Source organism: Numida meleagris, chromosome 7 (assembly GCF_002078875.1).
Source record: "Numida meleagris isolate 19003 breed g44 Domestic line chromosome 7, NumMel1.0, whole genome shotgun sequence".
Classification (NCBI taxonomy): Eukaryota; Metazoa; Chordata; class Aves; order Galliformes; family Numididae; genus Numida; species Numida meleagris.
In genome coordinates, this window is record NC_034415.1 from 25851120 (window position 1) to 25869328 (window position 18209).

Genomic DNA, 18209 nt, shown 5'->3' on the forward strand with positions numbered 1-18209 from the left:
TGAGCTTTATATTAAAGTGAGTGTATATTGTTAATACCTAAAAAAATGCATTAATAAGAACAAAAGGGCTTATCCAAGCCACACTATCTAGATACATACAAAATTCTGCGTTTGTGGGGTAAAACACATCTAAGTCAGATTGGTCGACTGGCAGAAGATGGAGAGGTGAATATAAAAGGCATTACAAATGGGAACCCAGAGCCAGTGCCAATCAAACACGATGGAAACAAAGCCACCATCACATTGTATAAAACAAGGAATAAAACACCACAAAAACCCCAAGGCATCAGGATCTTCTGAGGCCCCTCAGTGCATTCAAGTGCTGTGGAAGGTCTGGCAGATACAGGCCTGACCTAGGATGACCCAACTTGAATAGAGAGGGGAAAAATTAAAAACACATCCACAAAGCTCTGCAACACCCAGGGCAAACGGACCATGTGAAAAACACGCTGTGGTGACTGTTACGTTTCCAATTACAAACGAAGCAAGCCTCTCTTCCTCCTCTGGTCAGTGGGGTTTGGAAGGAGCTCTGTCTCACCATGGCTTCCCTGGGTCTTCCTTCGAGGAAGGGCTCGCACTGGCCGCACTGACATTCATTGCCCACAGGAGCCCTCAGATTTTCCCTTATAACAAGCCCACTTGACTCCACCAGCCCCTACTCATAAGGAAAATTTTGTGGGCTGTGCATCTCATGTTGATGTACAAAATACCAAGTACAAACTCCTTACCTCAGCTTAGTGCTAACGGGCACTACCAGGTACAAGGCACTCTTCCTTGCACAACTACGACAATCCGTAGGGTGGAAATATAAAAATGCAGCCAAAGCAATGCTGTTAACTGAATCCTATTATCTAAAAAACAAACAAACAATAAAAGGAGAAAATGCAGAAATTTAGCCAGCTCACCTGATCAATATAAAGGCCCCTTAAAGCAAAAACAAAAAAAAATTTTCTGCTAAGCTTCCTGAGCTTCCTCCCTGCTTGCCTGGAGCATCCTGGCTAAGCATTGCAGCCATAATTGAGCACGTTTTCAAGAGCAACTTCTCCTTTGCTGCAGGAGGCCTTAAGTAGCTTTGTGACCCCGTTCTGTCAATGTACCTATTGTAAATGCAAAATCCTGCTTTGGATTTGCAGCGGCAGCCACCTGCACAAATAACACAGGGTTATAACTCTGTAACCAAAGACAAGCACTGAAAGCTTAAGAAGTTTGTAGTCCGAAACACACTTCTGACCTCTTCCTTAAAAGTTCACTAATCACTTTTAATTCGTAATTTATTTCCTCTTAATATACTTGCTTTATATAAAATACTCACTCTTTTTTTTTTTTTCCTCCCTTTCTCCTTTTTTCTTGAAGTTCCCCAGGAGAAAATGGTATTACACAACTCCCTTGATTAACTGGAAATGAAACTTTTCCCCCTCGGTAGTCATGATCCGGTTGGTACAGTTTCCAGAATATAATATACAGCATACAGTGATGGAAAAAAGTCAAAAAAAAGCACAAGTGCAGCTGGAAATGGTTCAAGGGCCCTTCAAGCGACAAGGGTTTGATACTGGTGGTCCATAGAACAGAGTCCCATGTGGCTGTTCTTGTGCATCAATGAGTTAAAGGGTTCTCTCTTTCCTCTCTCTCCTGTACTTGCACATTATGGAGAGGACAGACCTTGTAGGCTGCAGAAGCTGCATGGGTTGAATAATTACAGTGAAAACCAGCTGGGAATGGGATACTTTCATGGCAGCAGTCACCTGCAGCAGAGATGCTCACACCATGCTGCTACCAAGGGTGGGATCAATTACCTCCCTGCGAAGGCTGCTTTGTGGCCAAGTGACACCACACAGACCTGTTCCCTTACAGCATGGTATAAATCGGGCTGGATCTGAATGGCACAGGCTACAGCCAAGCTGCTATTGACATGGACTCTGAGGACACAATGTGTACAGTGTTCTTTAAAACCCCAAAATGGATAACTCCCCATTTCCCTTTCCAACCCCCTCATAACAATGACCAGCCCTGCCGTCAATGAATGTGTGAATAAATTGGGGAAAAAAGGTTAAAGGAGCCCAAGGGAACAGCAGTCCCTTTTTTTTTTATTGCTGTTAATTTTGACAAAGACTCTACTGTTTCCTTATCTTATTTTTTTTTTTCTTCCTTGAAGAGCTTTGTGCCAAGCTGCATTATTCCTCTTCACCATGGTACTGCCATGAAACCCGCCTGGTATTTTTGCCTGAAAATCGCAAGGTTTTCATGGAAATTGTTTTTTTCCTTCAACTACAACTCCCTTTGTCATATGAGGCATGAAAAGGGTGCAGGTCTGACCATAAAACACAACGGAAAAGTACCCACAACCACCCAAGCCAGGCACCCGCTGCCCAGCATCACAAAAACCTGCAGACACCCTCCAAAATCCCTTTTCCCACCTCCATTGCAACCTCAGATCCACACGAAAAGCTGCAACCCCCCCTTTGCACAGCTTCTTTTCTAAGCACTTCGATGCTTGGGAAAAAGCCAAGTTCTCCCCCTACCACTGGCGAGCTTGTTTTGAAGGAGGTTTTTAAATGGAAATAGTTTCTTTTCTTGCAGCCCATCGTGGCAACCGGAGCCTGCTGGCTCCTTCCACCGAGGTGGGAGCTCAGCAGCTTGTAGGGGGTGTCCTCAATTTCCAGCCTATTTACTGCCCTGGTGAGAACGGCGCCTATAGACGCTCCAGTTCTCAGATCAGAGTTTGGAGGGACTCACTTATTCAACAAACCAGCCCTTTCTAAATGCTGTCAAAGGAGTGATTTGATGCCTTTCAGTGCTTGCTATACAAAACGCTGAAAGACCATCGAACTTCAAAAGCCGCAGAAGCGGAGCTGGAGTTTGGCAGGAGTTCATTAGCTGCCTGTGTCCTTCTGTGTGTGGCTTGTAATTACATGCAGACCTGATGCCAAGTCCTAATCTACCGAGGGGTACCCATTAACGTGCTGCTGGATGATTCACAGGTAGCTGATGTCGAGATCTATACACTGGCATGCTAGATAATGCATGCATTTCGTTTTGTTTTTCTTCAAGCTGCTCTTCTTTTCCCCCTCTTTTTCGGGTCAGTGTGCAAGTGAGGTTCTGGCAGCAAAACTGGGATTGTCCAGCTCAGTCACAGGCCACACAGCAGTGGGCCTGATCCTGTTGTCATCGTAGGGATGTGCACATCCCCTTGGTGCATGGGCTAGACAGAAATCACTGGGGTTTCTCTCCCACACTGCAAGCCATCAAAACTCACTGCAGGTTCACCAGGGTCATTTTTTCTTAAAAAAAATGGGATGGTTTGGATGAGTGGTAGCAGATAGCCCATTATGGCCCTTTTGCTTCTGCTGACACCCTCAAGGGTTTGCAAGTCAAAACCACCTACCACAATTTGCCTTTGTATAAAGTGTAATTTTTTTTCGCTCCGAGGAGAAAAATTCTACAATTAAGGTACAGGTTGCTCCCCATACTTGCCTTCATCCTCTTACTCTAGGTAGTAGATTAGTGACACAGGGGCATTAACAGCAACCAGAGAAGCTGAGGAAGCAGGTACCTGAAGATGATTATTCGCTTTCTGAGGAAAAATATATGCAACATATATTCTGCCTATAGAAGAGTTAGTGAATTGTGGGACCAAAAAAGCCCTTCTCCTCCTAGAAATCTGCATCACTTTGCAGCCAGCTGGCTCCCAGAGCAGCTCTTGGCAATTAAAACCCTGGGAAGTCAAACACAACAGCACGGAAGCTAATCTTTTGTTTTCCTGCTTTTTAATTCTTGTCCTGTATTTGATCTCCAAGCACCAACTGTGGGCACCAAATTGTCAGGCAAAGGGGTAGCCATGGGCCCATTAGAGCATCTCGGCATTGAGTTGGAGCAGGCCCCTGCCAGCAGAACCCTTCACTTTGGAGAGTGTACCCCCAAGCATGCTGATTTACCACCACCGCTGGTCTTCCCACAGAGAGCACAAAACCCAGCCCTCATTTCCTTTTCCCATTTGATGCTCCACTTTCCAAAAGCCAAGGCAAGTCCACTGAACCTCCCCTGCACCTTGTATACAGCATCTCAGTGGCCTCCCATCCCCAGAAGCACCACAAAATGAGTTGAACCTGAGATGGGCAAAGCCCCTGACACAAGAAGGCATGTCAGCAGATTTATCTGTTGCTTACTATGCATGAAGCACTCAGAGACTTGAAAACCCATCTCCCATCCAGACTCAGCCTTGTCCTTTCTCCCATGGATGCCTGCCATGGAGAACCACACGCCTCCTCTGGACTCCCAGGCAGTAAGAAATTGTCACTGGTTTCAGTGGGTGCTACACTCAACCCACAGAGTCTGATGAACACCGTGGCTGGGGACCACCACAACATCTATCCTTAAGCAAGCAAGCTAGTCAAACACAGGACTTTTTCAGCATACATCTGAAGTCATATTTTGTAATTTGCTTCCAAAAAAAAAAAGGGATGAAAGGAAAGGGAACAAGGATACTGCTTGCTCCTGAGCTGCCTTACCGCTCAGGAGCCCTGTGGATCTTTACTTCACGTTTATTGGAGGTTTGATGCTGCTGGCCAAAAATGAAGCTGGACATGTTGAGAATTTGCAGAACTGGTCAGCCCTGATACCCCTGGGAGCAATGCTACATCAGCCACAGGACAGCTATGCACTCAGAAATCGTGGTTGGGATGCATTATGGATACACATATAACACCCAGAGGCCCTCATTAGCAGCAATTTGATAAATTTTGCTCTTCTACATTTACCTAACAGTCAGCTTCTATATGAATTTTTCTGACAGTTTTCAAGTACACAGACACCCCTGCCGCCATACATTTGCATTTCCCTCTTTTCATTGGACTAGCCATTTCCCCATCACACTTCTTCCTCCATATCATTGCAGAGTGCCTCCAGCCCTGCAGGATAACTCGGAGCCAGATGAGCTGCCAGCACTCAACCCAACGCACCGCTTTATCCTCCTAATAAAGCTCTCATTGCATTTGACATGACACAGGTCTCATCCAACCATGAAAGCTTTCTTGCTTATCAGGAGAATTTTTAATCAACTAGAAGGGGAAACATGGCCTGACATTTTATTACTTCCTTACACTGTGCTTTATGATGTTTCAGTTTTCATTCTTGCTAATTTCTTTAAGCAGGAATTGGTGGAAAGCCCCAAGTCTTTCATGGCCATCAGCTTCCCCTGGATAATTTGGAGGCAGGGGAGCAATGGGCAACAGGTTGGATGCCTGATGGAATGGGAGAAGAATGCACCATGCTTTCACCCTCACTGCAGGTTCTGGGACATGGTTTTGTCCTGGCCACAATTCCAAAACAACAAACAGCGTCTGTGGGGAAGGGTCAAAAGAAGTTCAGCTTTCTTCTATTGAAACCATCTGGTTCCTATAAAAAAACCCAACTGGTTGGTTGAGATGGTTGGTAGCACCTCCTCCTCACTCTGCTTTTCCTTACATTTCTCGAGAGCATGGTGTCACTCAGAAGTGCCACCACATGGGACAGGGCTTCCATGGGCCATGGTCTACCTTGCTCTCAGGGCACTGGAAACGGGTGACCCAGTGGATGCAAACCCCACTTCGTTATGAAGAAGATACCTTGGCACGCATCTCACTTCACTTCTCCAGATCTGAGCCAGACGCTTCCTTATGAGGAGCCTGGCCCCCCAACAAAGGGTTTCTCCAGGTCACAGACAACAATGGGTCAATGGGTCCCCCTCCAGGGAGAGGCATCACCAAACCTGCAGGGGAGGTAGGGCAAGGGAAACGAACCTTTATTTTCCTTTTATTAAAAATAATAATAATAATCAAAAGCCTAAATCTCCCCTTTGTTTCCAACAGAAATAAAAGGGAAAAAAAAAGAAAAAGAAGAGAGAGGAGTGCTTACAGGCAGCTCCCCAGCCTGTAACACAAAACCACGCTGTGCTGGGAAACCTTACACCACGCCGCATCCACCCCATGTACTCCCGCACTGCTCGCTGCCTCCCGGATGCTTCCCCAAGCCCAAGCTGCCCTTGAGAGAAGCCAAGCCTCAGCCTCTGCTGAAAAGCCTCTTTGTTTGGATTCCCTTTCCAAATCAGCATATCCTGAGATTGAACTCCCTCCCACCCCTCTGCAGGGCTTTTTAATGTTCAGATGCCTTGGCCGCAGCCAGATTTGCCAGCAGGTTTGCGGCCCTGTAATAGCATTCAAAACCTCGGTGCTGGGGCATGCACAGCACTAGAAACTTTCTTCATGTTAAAGGAGAGAGGAGGGGGGGGAAAAGAAGAATAATGTATTGCAGAATTACTTCAAAAGGTCCTTTAATCGTGAATTGTGACCAGAGGAGCTAAGTTCTCCTTAATTAAACAACAGCTTTAATTTGCCTTCATTAGTCTACGTTAAGACACAGCAGTGAGTTGCAGCAGATTCTCAATGGGAAGTTAATACCATTTTCCTGCATTTGACCGCTCTGTCTGCGAGTTTTGGGGTAAAATTGTGCTAAACCCATACAGGCCCAGCATGCAACACAGTCCCCTGTCTCCCATGAGGTTTGCAAGCACCTGAAAAATCTTGCAGTGCCCCAGTGACGAGGAGACATAGCGCACCCACAGGACCCCTGTTGAGAGCTGAGGCCCTGTAGCACAAATGGTAATAAGGCAATAATTCCAGTTACTTGGAGCCAAGCACACCGGGCCTTGCAGCAAGAGACTGTAACTCTCCCAGGAGCAATCCCAGTGTGCCAGCACCGTGTCATGGTGACTGCACCAACATGCAGCCAAAAAGCAAGGAATGGTGCAGCAGAATTCCCCTCCATGTGAGGAACTCCATCAACACCAAAGGGAAAACAAACCTTTCTCTCTGGAACATGAAGGAATATCACCAGGAAAAAGCTGTTTTTCCACTTACAACGAGCATTTAAAAAAAAAAAAAAAAAAAGAAATCCATCTCAGCATTATATCTTTCCCCATGAAAGCAAAACGCTGAGCATTCAAGCAGGTGGATTTCCAGACTGCAGACCCATTCCTGCATTCGTAAAGCCAGTCCAGTTTTGCAGATGACTTCAGTGAGAACAAAAGCAAAGTCTCTTATGTTATATCCGCAACCCAGATGCGTCCCATGGTCAAACTCTATCCCACTTATCTGACCACTTTAAAAACGTGGCACCCTGCTGGAGCTTTTAGGCACTGGAAAACTTTTTTGTCGCCATGCATGCAGCCATCTATCAAAACAGGCCCTCTCTAAAACGCTATTTCCACGGTTTTGCATTTCACAAAGATTCATGCCAGCTCAGTAAGAAAAATAAATGCCACAAAACTTCTCCTTTAAGGAAAAAAAAAAAGCAACAAAATACAACAAGCCTCCCAGACCAGTGCTTTAGAAATGCTTCCACATGCTAATCAGCCTCCTATTCAGCTCCAGACTGAATAGGACTCCAACAATGACAAAGAAATACGCTGAACCTATTCCGCATTTCATCCCCTTCACTCAAAATGTTGCTGTTACCTTGGTTTTCTGCTGCTTTGTGGGAACTGCAGCGGAATGACTGCTGCATGCTAAAGCTGCAGGGAGGGCCAAGAAACAGGGAGTGTTAAGCAGAAAAATACCCACTCTGGATTACTGGGGGGGGGGGGGAGGACAGAAGGAGAGAATAAAAAGATTATTTGAAGAGATCGCCACTAATGCTGCAAACTTTCATAAGGAAAAAGAAAGCCAGGCCTTACATAGAAAGCTTTGGTTTTAAGGAGGGCTGCAGCAGCCCTCCAAGGCCATTTGCCTTTCTACAGGAGTGGGAAGCATGCAATGGGGCCACCCAGTTATACTTCCACAGGAAAGGAAGTGGAAATTTTGGAGATGGGTGCATACACCTGTCCTAGGGCCAGGGCTGGGCCCGGCCTCAGCACCCACAGCCCTCCTTGCTCCCCAGCAGAGAATCACCGAGGGTCAGAGCCTCAGTGTCCAGCTCAGGGCAGAGGCCATGAAGCTGAAATTATCAGGAAATGCCTGAAATCATGGAGACCTATGCTGGTAGCTCTACAAACCCCATGGGCAGCCGGGGGTGCCCTCACTGCGGCCCTCTCCCCAGCCAATCCTCCATGCCTCTGGTCTCCGTTCATCAGGAGGCACATATCTCCCCAGCCATCGCAGAGGGCAGCAGGCTCCCACCCCTGCACAGGATGATTCCCTTGGGCCTTTGAAGCCCCAGGGAGAAACCCAGGAAAGGAAGGGAGCAGAAAGCTCTGCTAAAATCCAGGACCATCCGATCAGTGATCAAAGAGCCGCTTCAGAAACCTGATAGCAGCATACTGACCCACAGCTATCGACTTCAGAGATCGGCTGCCAGCAGCTTGCCGTCATCCAAAATAGCCCACCAGCACCACTCAGAAAGTAAACTCACCCAGTGTTCACTACACAGACCTGCAAAGCGGTGGTTTGAGAGAGATTTTTGGCTAACCCTTTGGAAGCGATCCCTTTAAAGAGCGGTGGGTTCAACAAAAAGCCTTGGAAACCCTCAAGAATCCCCCGTGCCAAAATGCTTGGGGTGCAGGAGCGGTTGCCACGGCCACTGCAGGGGCTGCAGCAAAGACCTGGCAGTCAGCGCCGGTGGGAAAGGCGAGCAAGGCCAGGCCCAAAGAACAGAGCAGCAAACCAGCCCAGAACAGAGGCGGTAAATAACATCAAGTGTCAGGAAAGATAGGAAGCTCAGACCCCATTTGTCACCACCGGCTTTCAAATTCAGTGGTTCGTTCCGAGGCATGCAAAGATGTCTCAGCTTTGAATAAGCACGCGCTGAATTAATGGCAGTGGAATTAATGCCTGCTTGCGGTGCCTGCCTCCAACACATGCATGATCATACGAAGGCACTGCTGTAAAAGCTTTCAAAAAAAAAAATGACTGTCGTTCTGACTAATTTACAGTAAAACCAGTTGAAAGCCAATTACAGGGAGTGCAGCTTGTTGCTTCCTCTGCACTGCAGCCAGCTACAACCTTGTCACTGTGGGGAGAAGCAAGCCCTCAGAGGGATCATCATTTGTGTCAAGAGGGACATCTGCCCAAAACCACAAACCAGGGACTTTCACTTTTTCTGTTTAACCTCGTGGAAGGAAGCACCGTGCTTCGCTCAGCTCCTCCGACCAGCAAAGCTGAAGCGGTCCCCAGCAGAGCAGCCTGCCCCTGAACACTCCTCAAGCCCCAAAGAACACCTCCATGCCACAGCTACCATGCACTCCAACCTCAGTTTACTGTGTCTCTCAGGCACTGCAGGCTAAACCTACCTGTATGTGTTAGCAGGAAGACTGGAAGCATCACCCAAGCTTCTCTGTGATGCAGTCAGTGTAGCTTTCAGGACTTTTTTGGGCAAGGGATGAAAAACGATGGGGAAGTACTACAGGATTAAACACGCTCTCCACTGATTTAGTGTCATCAACATTGTCAGACCAACTGCAGCTTCCTTTGGGCTCTGGATGGCAGCCCAGCCCAGCCACTCCTGACTGAGGATACCATATGCTCTGGCAAGACAACCTCAAATATAGGTGTAAGCTATAGGCAGTGCTGGAGCAAGAACACATGGCATAAAGAGTATGGGCATTTTCAGAACATTGGAAGCCTTGGAGTTATGTTACTCGATGCAGAGGGTCAGTTTTCAACCTTCTGTCTTCAAAACATTCAACGCATGCGAAAAACAAGCCCACTTACGTGACCAGCTGGGAAGTACAGAGCTTAAAGGTATTTCTGACACTTAGAAAGCCACCAGACCTACCTAGTCTTCACATGTTTTCATACATCGCCTTGGCAGCAAGCTTATGTTTAAGGCAAGTTTTCCAGCGGTTTGTGTCATCAAGCACTATGAAGACACTTCAAATCCCTCCTTTCTGGCAGCATTCTTTCTACTCAGGTCTAACTTGAGGAGCAGCTCCTGCTGGTCACGACACCACAGCTGCAGCTAAGGCATTGCGTGCAGCTGCAAAGCAAGGAGGGATTATTGAGCACAGCCTCCATCAGCTGCTCCAATAGCCCTGCCTACAGCCACCAGAGCTTTTCACCTGCTAAAGCTGTGGCTGCAAGGCAAGTATCACAAGAGAGAGCAAAACAGAGGAGAGGTGGAGTGGCTCTAAATAGGATACAAATCCCCTTCTGAGAAAGGGACTGTGCTGATCCACATGGAGATGTGGTGGATGGGGCAACCTCTTACCAGTTCTGGTGGGACCTCCCTGGTCAAGGTACCTGACCAAGGGCTCTGCTGTACAAGGGATCCCACAGTTCTGCTGTCCAGAAAATATAATAATCCAGAAATGTGTACAGAAGACCGACTTCAGGCTTCACCATTATGGCATAAACACTGGATTATTTCATTTACTGCTTTCCTGAGCCATTATCATTTGCTTGAGTCACGCTCTCACTTTTTGAGAACTGTAACCCGAGCTATCAAAAAAAAAAAAACCTCAACAACACAACTGCACCAGTCAGGGCCCTAAGACAGAACAAAATAAAATTAAACAAAACAAACAGCACTGGTCCTCAAAGCCTAGCTGGCATCCAGAGGGAAGGCCGCACACAGGGAGGGGTTGCCGTGAACCCCCCAGGACGCGGCCCCCAGGGATGCGTGGGGCTGGGGAAGCTGCAGCTCTCAGTGCTGGCTGTGTTGAGGCCAGGCGGGAGGACCCAGAGGCTGCTGCCTCTCCCCACGCTGCCTGCAACAGGCATGGCCTTGTTCGTGGTAGAGGCAGACTGGGCGACCACAACGGTCCCTCCTGGATTACCATGGATGAAGCGGGAGCATTGTATGAATGAAATGGAGAGGTCGGAGTCTGCTCCTCCACAGCAAGCTACAGAGCAGGGCCAGGCCTTTTTTCCCCCCCTCCCTCCCCCTCCCTTCTCTTTTAACTCGTTTCAGACAGAGGAAGAGGCATGCAAACAGCCTTCCCACCTCAGATGCACACTGAAGAGGAGCGCTGGTTTGCAAGACAGTGCCCATGCAGCACAGGTTCCCCAGCTGTGGTATGCAAACCATCTCTGGGCAGTAGATGGAGGCACACACAACTGGAGGATACACCATCAACCTGTATCTAGACGAACAAAGTCAGACCAGGACAGCCTCAGAAAGGCATGCATATTAAATTGAGATTTAAAGGGTATAAAAATAATCTGTTTGATCTGGGAGTGATGTTTATATTATTTTCTGTGCTCACTACAAACAGATATGATTAAAAAAAATGTCATCTACTGTAATCGTGATCCCATCTCCTCCTGTCTCAGCAGCAAGTACACAAGATCCAAAGCACTCCTGGCCACGGAGCAGTTGCACATAATTCTGCTTTCCTGGAGACACGTCTTCAGCCTGGCCAAATTCCACCAACTCAGAAAAGTAAGCAGATTTATACCCCCGAGGACTCAGTCTGCCATAGGTATAGCACTTCCTTGTTCTGCAATTAACACCTCAGGTGTAATTGTCACTAATAAACCTCTTGATAGTTTTTTTTTTTTCCCCCTCTCCAGGTTTTATGAAGCCTTCACACAAACTACATGTTTTAAACATCTCCAAACCATTTCTCTCATCTTTCCTTCCAGCCATCACTGGCTTTTATTTTTGTTTTTCAAGAGAGGGGCGAAAACTAATGAGGGGTATCATGCTTCCATGTTGATTGCTGGTTGAATAACAAGTTTCCAAACGCACAGCAGAGCATCTCAACCAAGGCACGGTGGGATACCACCGCACAACCCCTCTGCAAACCTTCGTTTGCCAGAGCACTTCCAGAGCAGTCGTCAACCCTGCTGCTTCACGGAGAGCACGCCGCCGCAAAGAGATCCTAGCAGGATTAAAATAAGCAATACGTAAACACGAACAACCAAACCTGATCTAGGGATGCTCCAAGCGCAATGACGGCTCTCCACCCACACAGCTCCTTGCGTGTGGTATGGGGCCAGTCCTCCCCAGCCCAGGGAAGGCAACACCAAGGCGCTGGGACTGCCTGGCTGGTTTAGTGCTCTCAAAGCTCCTCATCCCTCGTTGAAAATAAGAAACCGCTACGTCAGCAGTTTCTTCAGGCATGTCTAGAGAGATGTTACCTGCAGATCAGTGAGCCCTGCACGGCAGGGTAGTCTTAAAAACAAAACAACAAAAAACAACCCAAACAAAGCAAAGTTGCTTAGCTCATCGAATTCAACTTTACGGCACCCAAAGAACTCTAACCTCATCCCTCGTCTTTAATTCCTCCCACTCCTTAGAATTAAATGACAAAGTCAGGCCTGTTTGCACTGATTTTTGTGATGGCACAGCAGTGACTCAGGTGGAGCTCCAATCCTTTTTTTGCTCCTGGAAGCTGGACAACACAATTTACTACACGGGAGGGTTAAGAGTAGCCTAAACTGTTATTCCAAATCACAAGATTATATCCCCGCTTACATAAAGATTTCAAGGTCCTGCTAGTGTAAATATTTACATGCAAAGTTCATTTCAGCATCAAGCACACAATAGAAGAGATGCCAAATTTGTGTGAAAGCTGAAGAGATTCTAAGGGTGTAAAAGGTCCATTGATATGCTGCTTCTAAACCTCCTGAAGGCAGCAGAACTTTTGTTGTGCAGAGTAACTGGGATTGACAGCAAAGAGAAAACTCAATTAGAGACAGAAAATGAAAAGCACGATATGTTACCTGCAGTTTACATCTCAGCAGACTTAAACACGTGCTCTCATAAACCTGATTTCCACAGGAAAGGGGCATGCCAGATGAAATCCCTCTGTTTTATAGCACAAGCAGGACGTTTGGGGAGCTGTCATACCTGTGCAAGCTGCAAAAACACGAGCTACTGGAGACCCCAGCGTGCCCTATGGCCTTGCTGACACAGCCCTCCCCTCTGCTGGGATGAAACCCTTCCCTTGCAGGCCACCAGCAGAGCACAGGTGGCTGCTCACAGTTGGCCTAATGCAAAAACAGCAGGCTCAAGAGGAGTACATTTAACCCCAGATGCTACTTCCGTGGGAACAGCCTCCAAACACCTCACACCTAAAGGGTCAGGGGAGGAGAATATCCTCACCCGGCCCCTGTCCTGGGCAGAAAGGGAACGGCTGGTTCAGCTCTCCACACAAAGAATGGCCAACTGAAGGTGGAGCAAAGGCCTCCTGTCACACCTCTTGCTTCTGCTGCTCCCCAGAACTCTCCCATTGCCCCTCAGCTCCTCAAGCTTAGAGAGGGCCAGTTCAGCCCCATTTTCAGATGTGCTGAAGTGAGCAGCAAGGCACGGACAGGACAAGATGACTCTTCCACACAACCAGGCCCTACTGAAGCCCTAACAATCTCAGGAAGCGTCCTCCAATTCTCTAAACAGAGCCCTCCCGAGAGGAGGAAGCAGATGGAGAAAGTTATTTTCCCTCCCTGCGCACTCAGATCTTTTATGCCTCTTTTGCCCAGGTGAACTCTGACACAAATTTTCGGGGAGGTTCACCAGATCTGTGATGAAATCTCTGGTTCGTGGCACAAGGAAGCAAGGATTTGCCAATATGGATGCTTGGCACATTTGCATGCCAAGTGCACTCATTAGGAGTGGGGTATTTGGAAACACTTAGCTCTCTGCCAGCCCAAACTGGGCTGGAAATACAGGGGAAAAATGGGGTCTCCATCAGCCAACCCACTCCACTGTCAGCCTCCAGAGCAACAAGCTCCTGCCCAGGGCTTGCTAGCTGCTCCAGTGATCCCCAAGGAACAAAGATACAGATCTTCCCCTCATGAATTTGCTATCAAGATAACCACTGTAGTCAACGAGTAGAGACAAAGTGGATCTTTCTAACAATTGCACCAAATTAAAGCTGAAGGAAGCTCCTGATAGCGCTGCTTTACTTATTCTGACTTTCTTAGATGTTTATGATAATTGTCCTCCGGGTAATTTGTTTAAATTTGTATGTAAACAAAGAAGAGTTTGTACGCATCTACTGCCTCACAGAAAGCATGTGTCATTTCTCAAAGGCATTTCTGCCATAGCTTATTCTTTCCATTTTTTCCCCCTACAGAACAATGATTTGGGGCAGAATTACAGCAGAATAACTACAGCAGAAGCCAACGCAGTGTCATAGCCCTCCAAAATCCAACGACCAGATTTAATATTTCCTAAAGTGGTCCTCAAGTGAGAAAAGCCTTCTGTTTCCCTGTTACACTTAATGACTTTGGGCAGCCACTCAAGAGGCATAACTCACCTTAACTGCACAGGAGGCCCTTGGCCGTGCCTACGTGCACCAGAAGACCTCTGCCAACTACATCCGCCTTCAAACGAGTCATTTCACCCAATTCTGCTTCTCGTCATCTCACCTAGAACTCCATTTCTTTACTGAGTATTTAAATACCCATCAACTAGTATCCACCCAACGTTCTCTTTCAGCCTTCAACCGGAGCACTTATTTTTCCTCCCTCACCTCCAAAGTGTTTTCTTTGTGACGAGCTCAGGAAGGAAAAAAAAAATAATAAAAATGAGAACCAAGCACTTGGAAAACTGCAAACTCTTCGTTTTCCTGAGAGAAATGCAGAGCAAAGAGCAAGCCAAGCCCCCTGCAAGCGGGGCAACCGGGTGTCACAGCAACCCATGCAAAGACACCCACTGACAGGTCTGCTGCTGCTGGTCTGGGTGCATTTGAGCAGCCCATCCACAAACACGCACCATGAGCTCTCCATTACACAACCACTGCCCTCGTCAGGGCCCACCAGTGCTCCTCACCTGCGTGTCATTAGCCAGATCTGAACTCTTGGCTTCAGCTGTTGAATTCCTGCTCTTACTTTCAAATGCTCCTCACCCCAAAGCACAACCCTTGTGTTTACTCTCTCATTTCCACCTGCAGTGACTTGAAACAAAGCAACAATCACAGCTTTTGCTGTATCACATTACTCGCTAACAATACCTTCCAGTAATGCTTGATAAGTTCTGTTTACCAAAACCATCTCAAGTAGAATAACACATGTCAATTAATTACTTTTTCATTTCGGACTCAGTCTGAAGAAGGAAAAGAAAAAAAAACACACAAAAAAACCCCTTTGCCCATTCAAATAGCATTTACGTGTGCCAGGAATGCCTAAAGTCAAGAAAACCAGGGTAAATACAAGTTTAAAGTTCTGACTCCTAGCAGTTATTTTACTAGGAATGCAGCCTTCTGCTTCAATAAGCGGGGTAAGTCAAGCTCGTTGTGGTCCTCCTTATGGTTGGTTCATGTATATATGTAGGATATCAAGTATTTTCATTTTTTCCAGATACACAATGATGAAGCTTTCTGCACTGGCCTCTATTCTTGTGGGAATACGAAGAGAAAACCATGCCTCGCTCCTTAATGTATTAGTGCCTCATAATACACACCAGATGATCAATAAACTGCATGAAGATTAAATCAAACTGACAGTCCTTAAAAAACGGGCTCTAAGCAGAAACAATTGTTTTAAAGGCTGTGGCGTCTGGAGCATTAAACTCACGTGCTGTCGTGTTATTAATCTCTTTGTTGGAAGCCGGTTGATTTCCCCTGCCTGCATCTGTCAATTCAACATTCAGCATTGCAGCCATCGTCCAACCGGGGGATGTTTTGGCATGCAAAGCCTCTCGGAGACGGCCTGCTGACAGCTTCCGTGCGTGCAGTGCCACTTCCAAAAAAGCCAAGCGGGCTGGCAAGCAAAGCTCCGCCAGCGTGACCGAGGGATGCCCGCGAGCGCTTCAAAGCAGCCTTTAAACAAACGCACCGCGCGAGGAGAGCGCGAGGAAACCGGACCCGCTGCTGCAACCGAGCCCCGAGAAGGAGCTGCGGGGAGAACAGTTCCCCTCTCTTTCCCCAGCGCGGAGCGCAGCGCACTGCCTCCACCTGGAGCTGCAGCGCGGAGCCGCGGGCGAGGGGTGCTGGGCCCGCTCTCGGAGCACCCCGAACCCGCAGGGCTGTGCCCCAAACCTCCGTACAGAGCCATCCTTTCTTTTGTCCGGGGGGAGAGCGCGGCGGCGAGGTGGGGGGGGGGGGAAGCGATAAGTAACTAGAAGTAACTAAAAGAAAGATACAAAGAGAAACAGGAAAAAAAAAAAAAGAAAAAAGGAGGAAAAAAGTAGCGTTGCGCGGCGGGTTGTTTGTGTTGAGCGGGGAGCCGGGGGGCTGCTCCCAGCGGGGAGGGCTCCACGGCCCCGCTCCGTGCTCCCTTTTGTTCATGGAGCGGCGCGGTCCGGGTCTCCCCGCGCGGGACCCGGAGCGAGAAACCCGGGGAGAGGAGAGGAAAGAAGGGAGAAGGGGCACGGAGCAGCCCCGCGGCAGCTCACCCATGACGAGGCAGAGGAAGTCGAGGCAGATGAGCAGGACTTTCTTGCTGCTGCCCTTGGCCGGGTTGTTGTTCAGCGCCGGGCTGCCCCCATTCTTGCTCTCCGGCGCGATCGCCTTGTCGTACTTGTAGCTCTGCATTATCGGGGGCGAACGCCCGAGCCGTGCCGTGCTGTGCCGGGCCGCGCCGAGCCGAGCCCGCACGCGGTGCGCCGGGGAGGTGCTGCCCGCTCTCCCGGCCTCTCTGCTGGGGCACGGGAGGCGAAACGCGGGCGGGGTCTTCCCAACACCACCACCAGCAGCACCACCACCACGGAAAAAAAAAAAAATTAAAAAAAAAATAAAACAAAAAGTAGCAAAACAAAACCAAACCGAGCACGATATCACCCAAAACAAACAAAAAAAGAAAAAGGAAAAAAAAAGGAAAAAAAAAAACACACACACACAACCAGGGGCGGGAGGGAAGGGGGGAGCGAAGGAGAAGTTTGCGGGTGTCCCAAGGCGGTGAAAAAAAAAAAGTCCTGGAGGAAAAGTTGGAGGGGAGGGATAAAAATAGAGAGGAGCGCGGATGGGTTACGCGGGGGAAAAGGTGCGGAGCGCTGCGCGCTGCTGGGGGCAGGTGGGCTCCGCGCTGCGCTGCGCTGTGCTGGGGGCTCCCGCCGCGCCCGCGCCCGGCCGCTCTGGGAACCACTGGCTTTGGTGCTGCACTTTTATTTAGCGAGGTCCTTTCCACCCCTTAGAAAAAAAAAAAAAAATGGGGGAAAAAAAAAAAAGGGAAAAAAAAAAAACCCAACAAAACCCAGTCACTTCGCCTCGGATGGGATATCCAAGTAAGCACGGCCCCTTTCCTGCTTCCCTACATCTGACATTTTACATAGATAATTAAGTCCACATTTTTTTCCTGAGGGAAGTTTAAAAAAAAAAGAGAGAGAGAGAGAGTCAGGAACTAAAGTTTTTCGCGGAGCCGAAGGAAGGAGAGAGCCTCTAGCGTTCACAAACCAGAGGAGTGCAACGGGAGAGGGAGGGGGAAAGGAAAACAACCAGCTCTGCAAGGGAGGACTCCAAAAGGTGGTTATGGCACAAAGGGGAGAAAACTGGTGGCAAATAGCTTTTTTTTTGCTGCTTTTTCTTGCTTTCCCAACCCCCCCCGCCCTTCAGCTCTGCTCCGTGTGCTGAGATCCTTTTGCAGGGGATGCAGTGCATGGGGTACCCAGAGACCCCAGTGCCCATCAGAAGGCCCATAGGGCTGAAGGACCAGAGAATCATTAAGGTTGGAAAAGGGCCATTAAGACCTTCTAGTCCAAGTGTCAGTAGATGGTTTGGTGAAGGCTGGGTACCACCACTGAGTTATAGCAGCCTCGTCCCCCCGCAACAGCAGCACCACCTTTGTAAAATGAGGGTCATGAGAACGCTAGGAGTTAGGCGAGGGATGGTACCTTGGCTCTTCGCCCCTTTGGTCTAATTAGGAATTGCCAAGGATGCTAACGACGTGTTTCCCATGAAGCTCAGCTGGAGGTGGGGTGGCCATTTTGCCAGCTCCGAGCAGGGAGGCAGGGGCGGTGGGTAAAGCGTGTGGGTGCCCAAGGATGCACTTGGGTCAGCATCTGATTGCTTCTCCTTTTGCCACGTAGCTCCCCTCTGCATGCTGGGGAACCCGCGGAGCTGCAGACTGAGCCTCTCTGAGGGCAGGTTTTCCAGGAATCTGTTTAGACACATACCTGGGCACATTTGGGCCAGCCTGGGAGGAAGAAAGCAAAGTGGCTGTTTTAATATTTTACTGGTACAAGTGCAGTGTAAAAAAGAAAGGGAGAAGCAGACCTCAGGTTTTTGTCCAATTATTTCACCGTGCCTCCATGGCATGGACTCAGGTGCCACCTCCCACCTTCCTTTCAAGAAGGCAGCTCTCTTTTTCATATCACCTCACAGCAAAACCATCAGTTTTGACCCCAAACCATTCCCCGCAGCA

At 48.4% G+C, this 18209-nt stretch overlaps 1 protein-coding gene across 2 annotated transcripts in view; it reads right to left on the reverse strand.

Moving 5' to 3' along the window:
• PLPP3 (phospholipid phosphatase 3) overlaps positions 1 to 16587 on the reverse strand; it is a 43252-nt gene extending 26665 nt beyond the window's left edge. Inside the window, exon 1 of one of the 2 annotated variants that reach the window (XM_021405444.1) lies at positions 16246 to 16587. In XM_021405444.1, coding sequence (XP_021261119.1) covers positions 16246 to 16384 — 139 coding nt within the window. In that variant the 5' untranslated portion in view covers positions 16385 to 16587. Of the gene's footprint in view, positions 1 to 15425; positions 15893 to 16245 lie in introns of those variants that run through there. The other variant, XM_021405445.1, reaches the window with a different exon arrangement.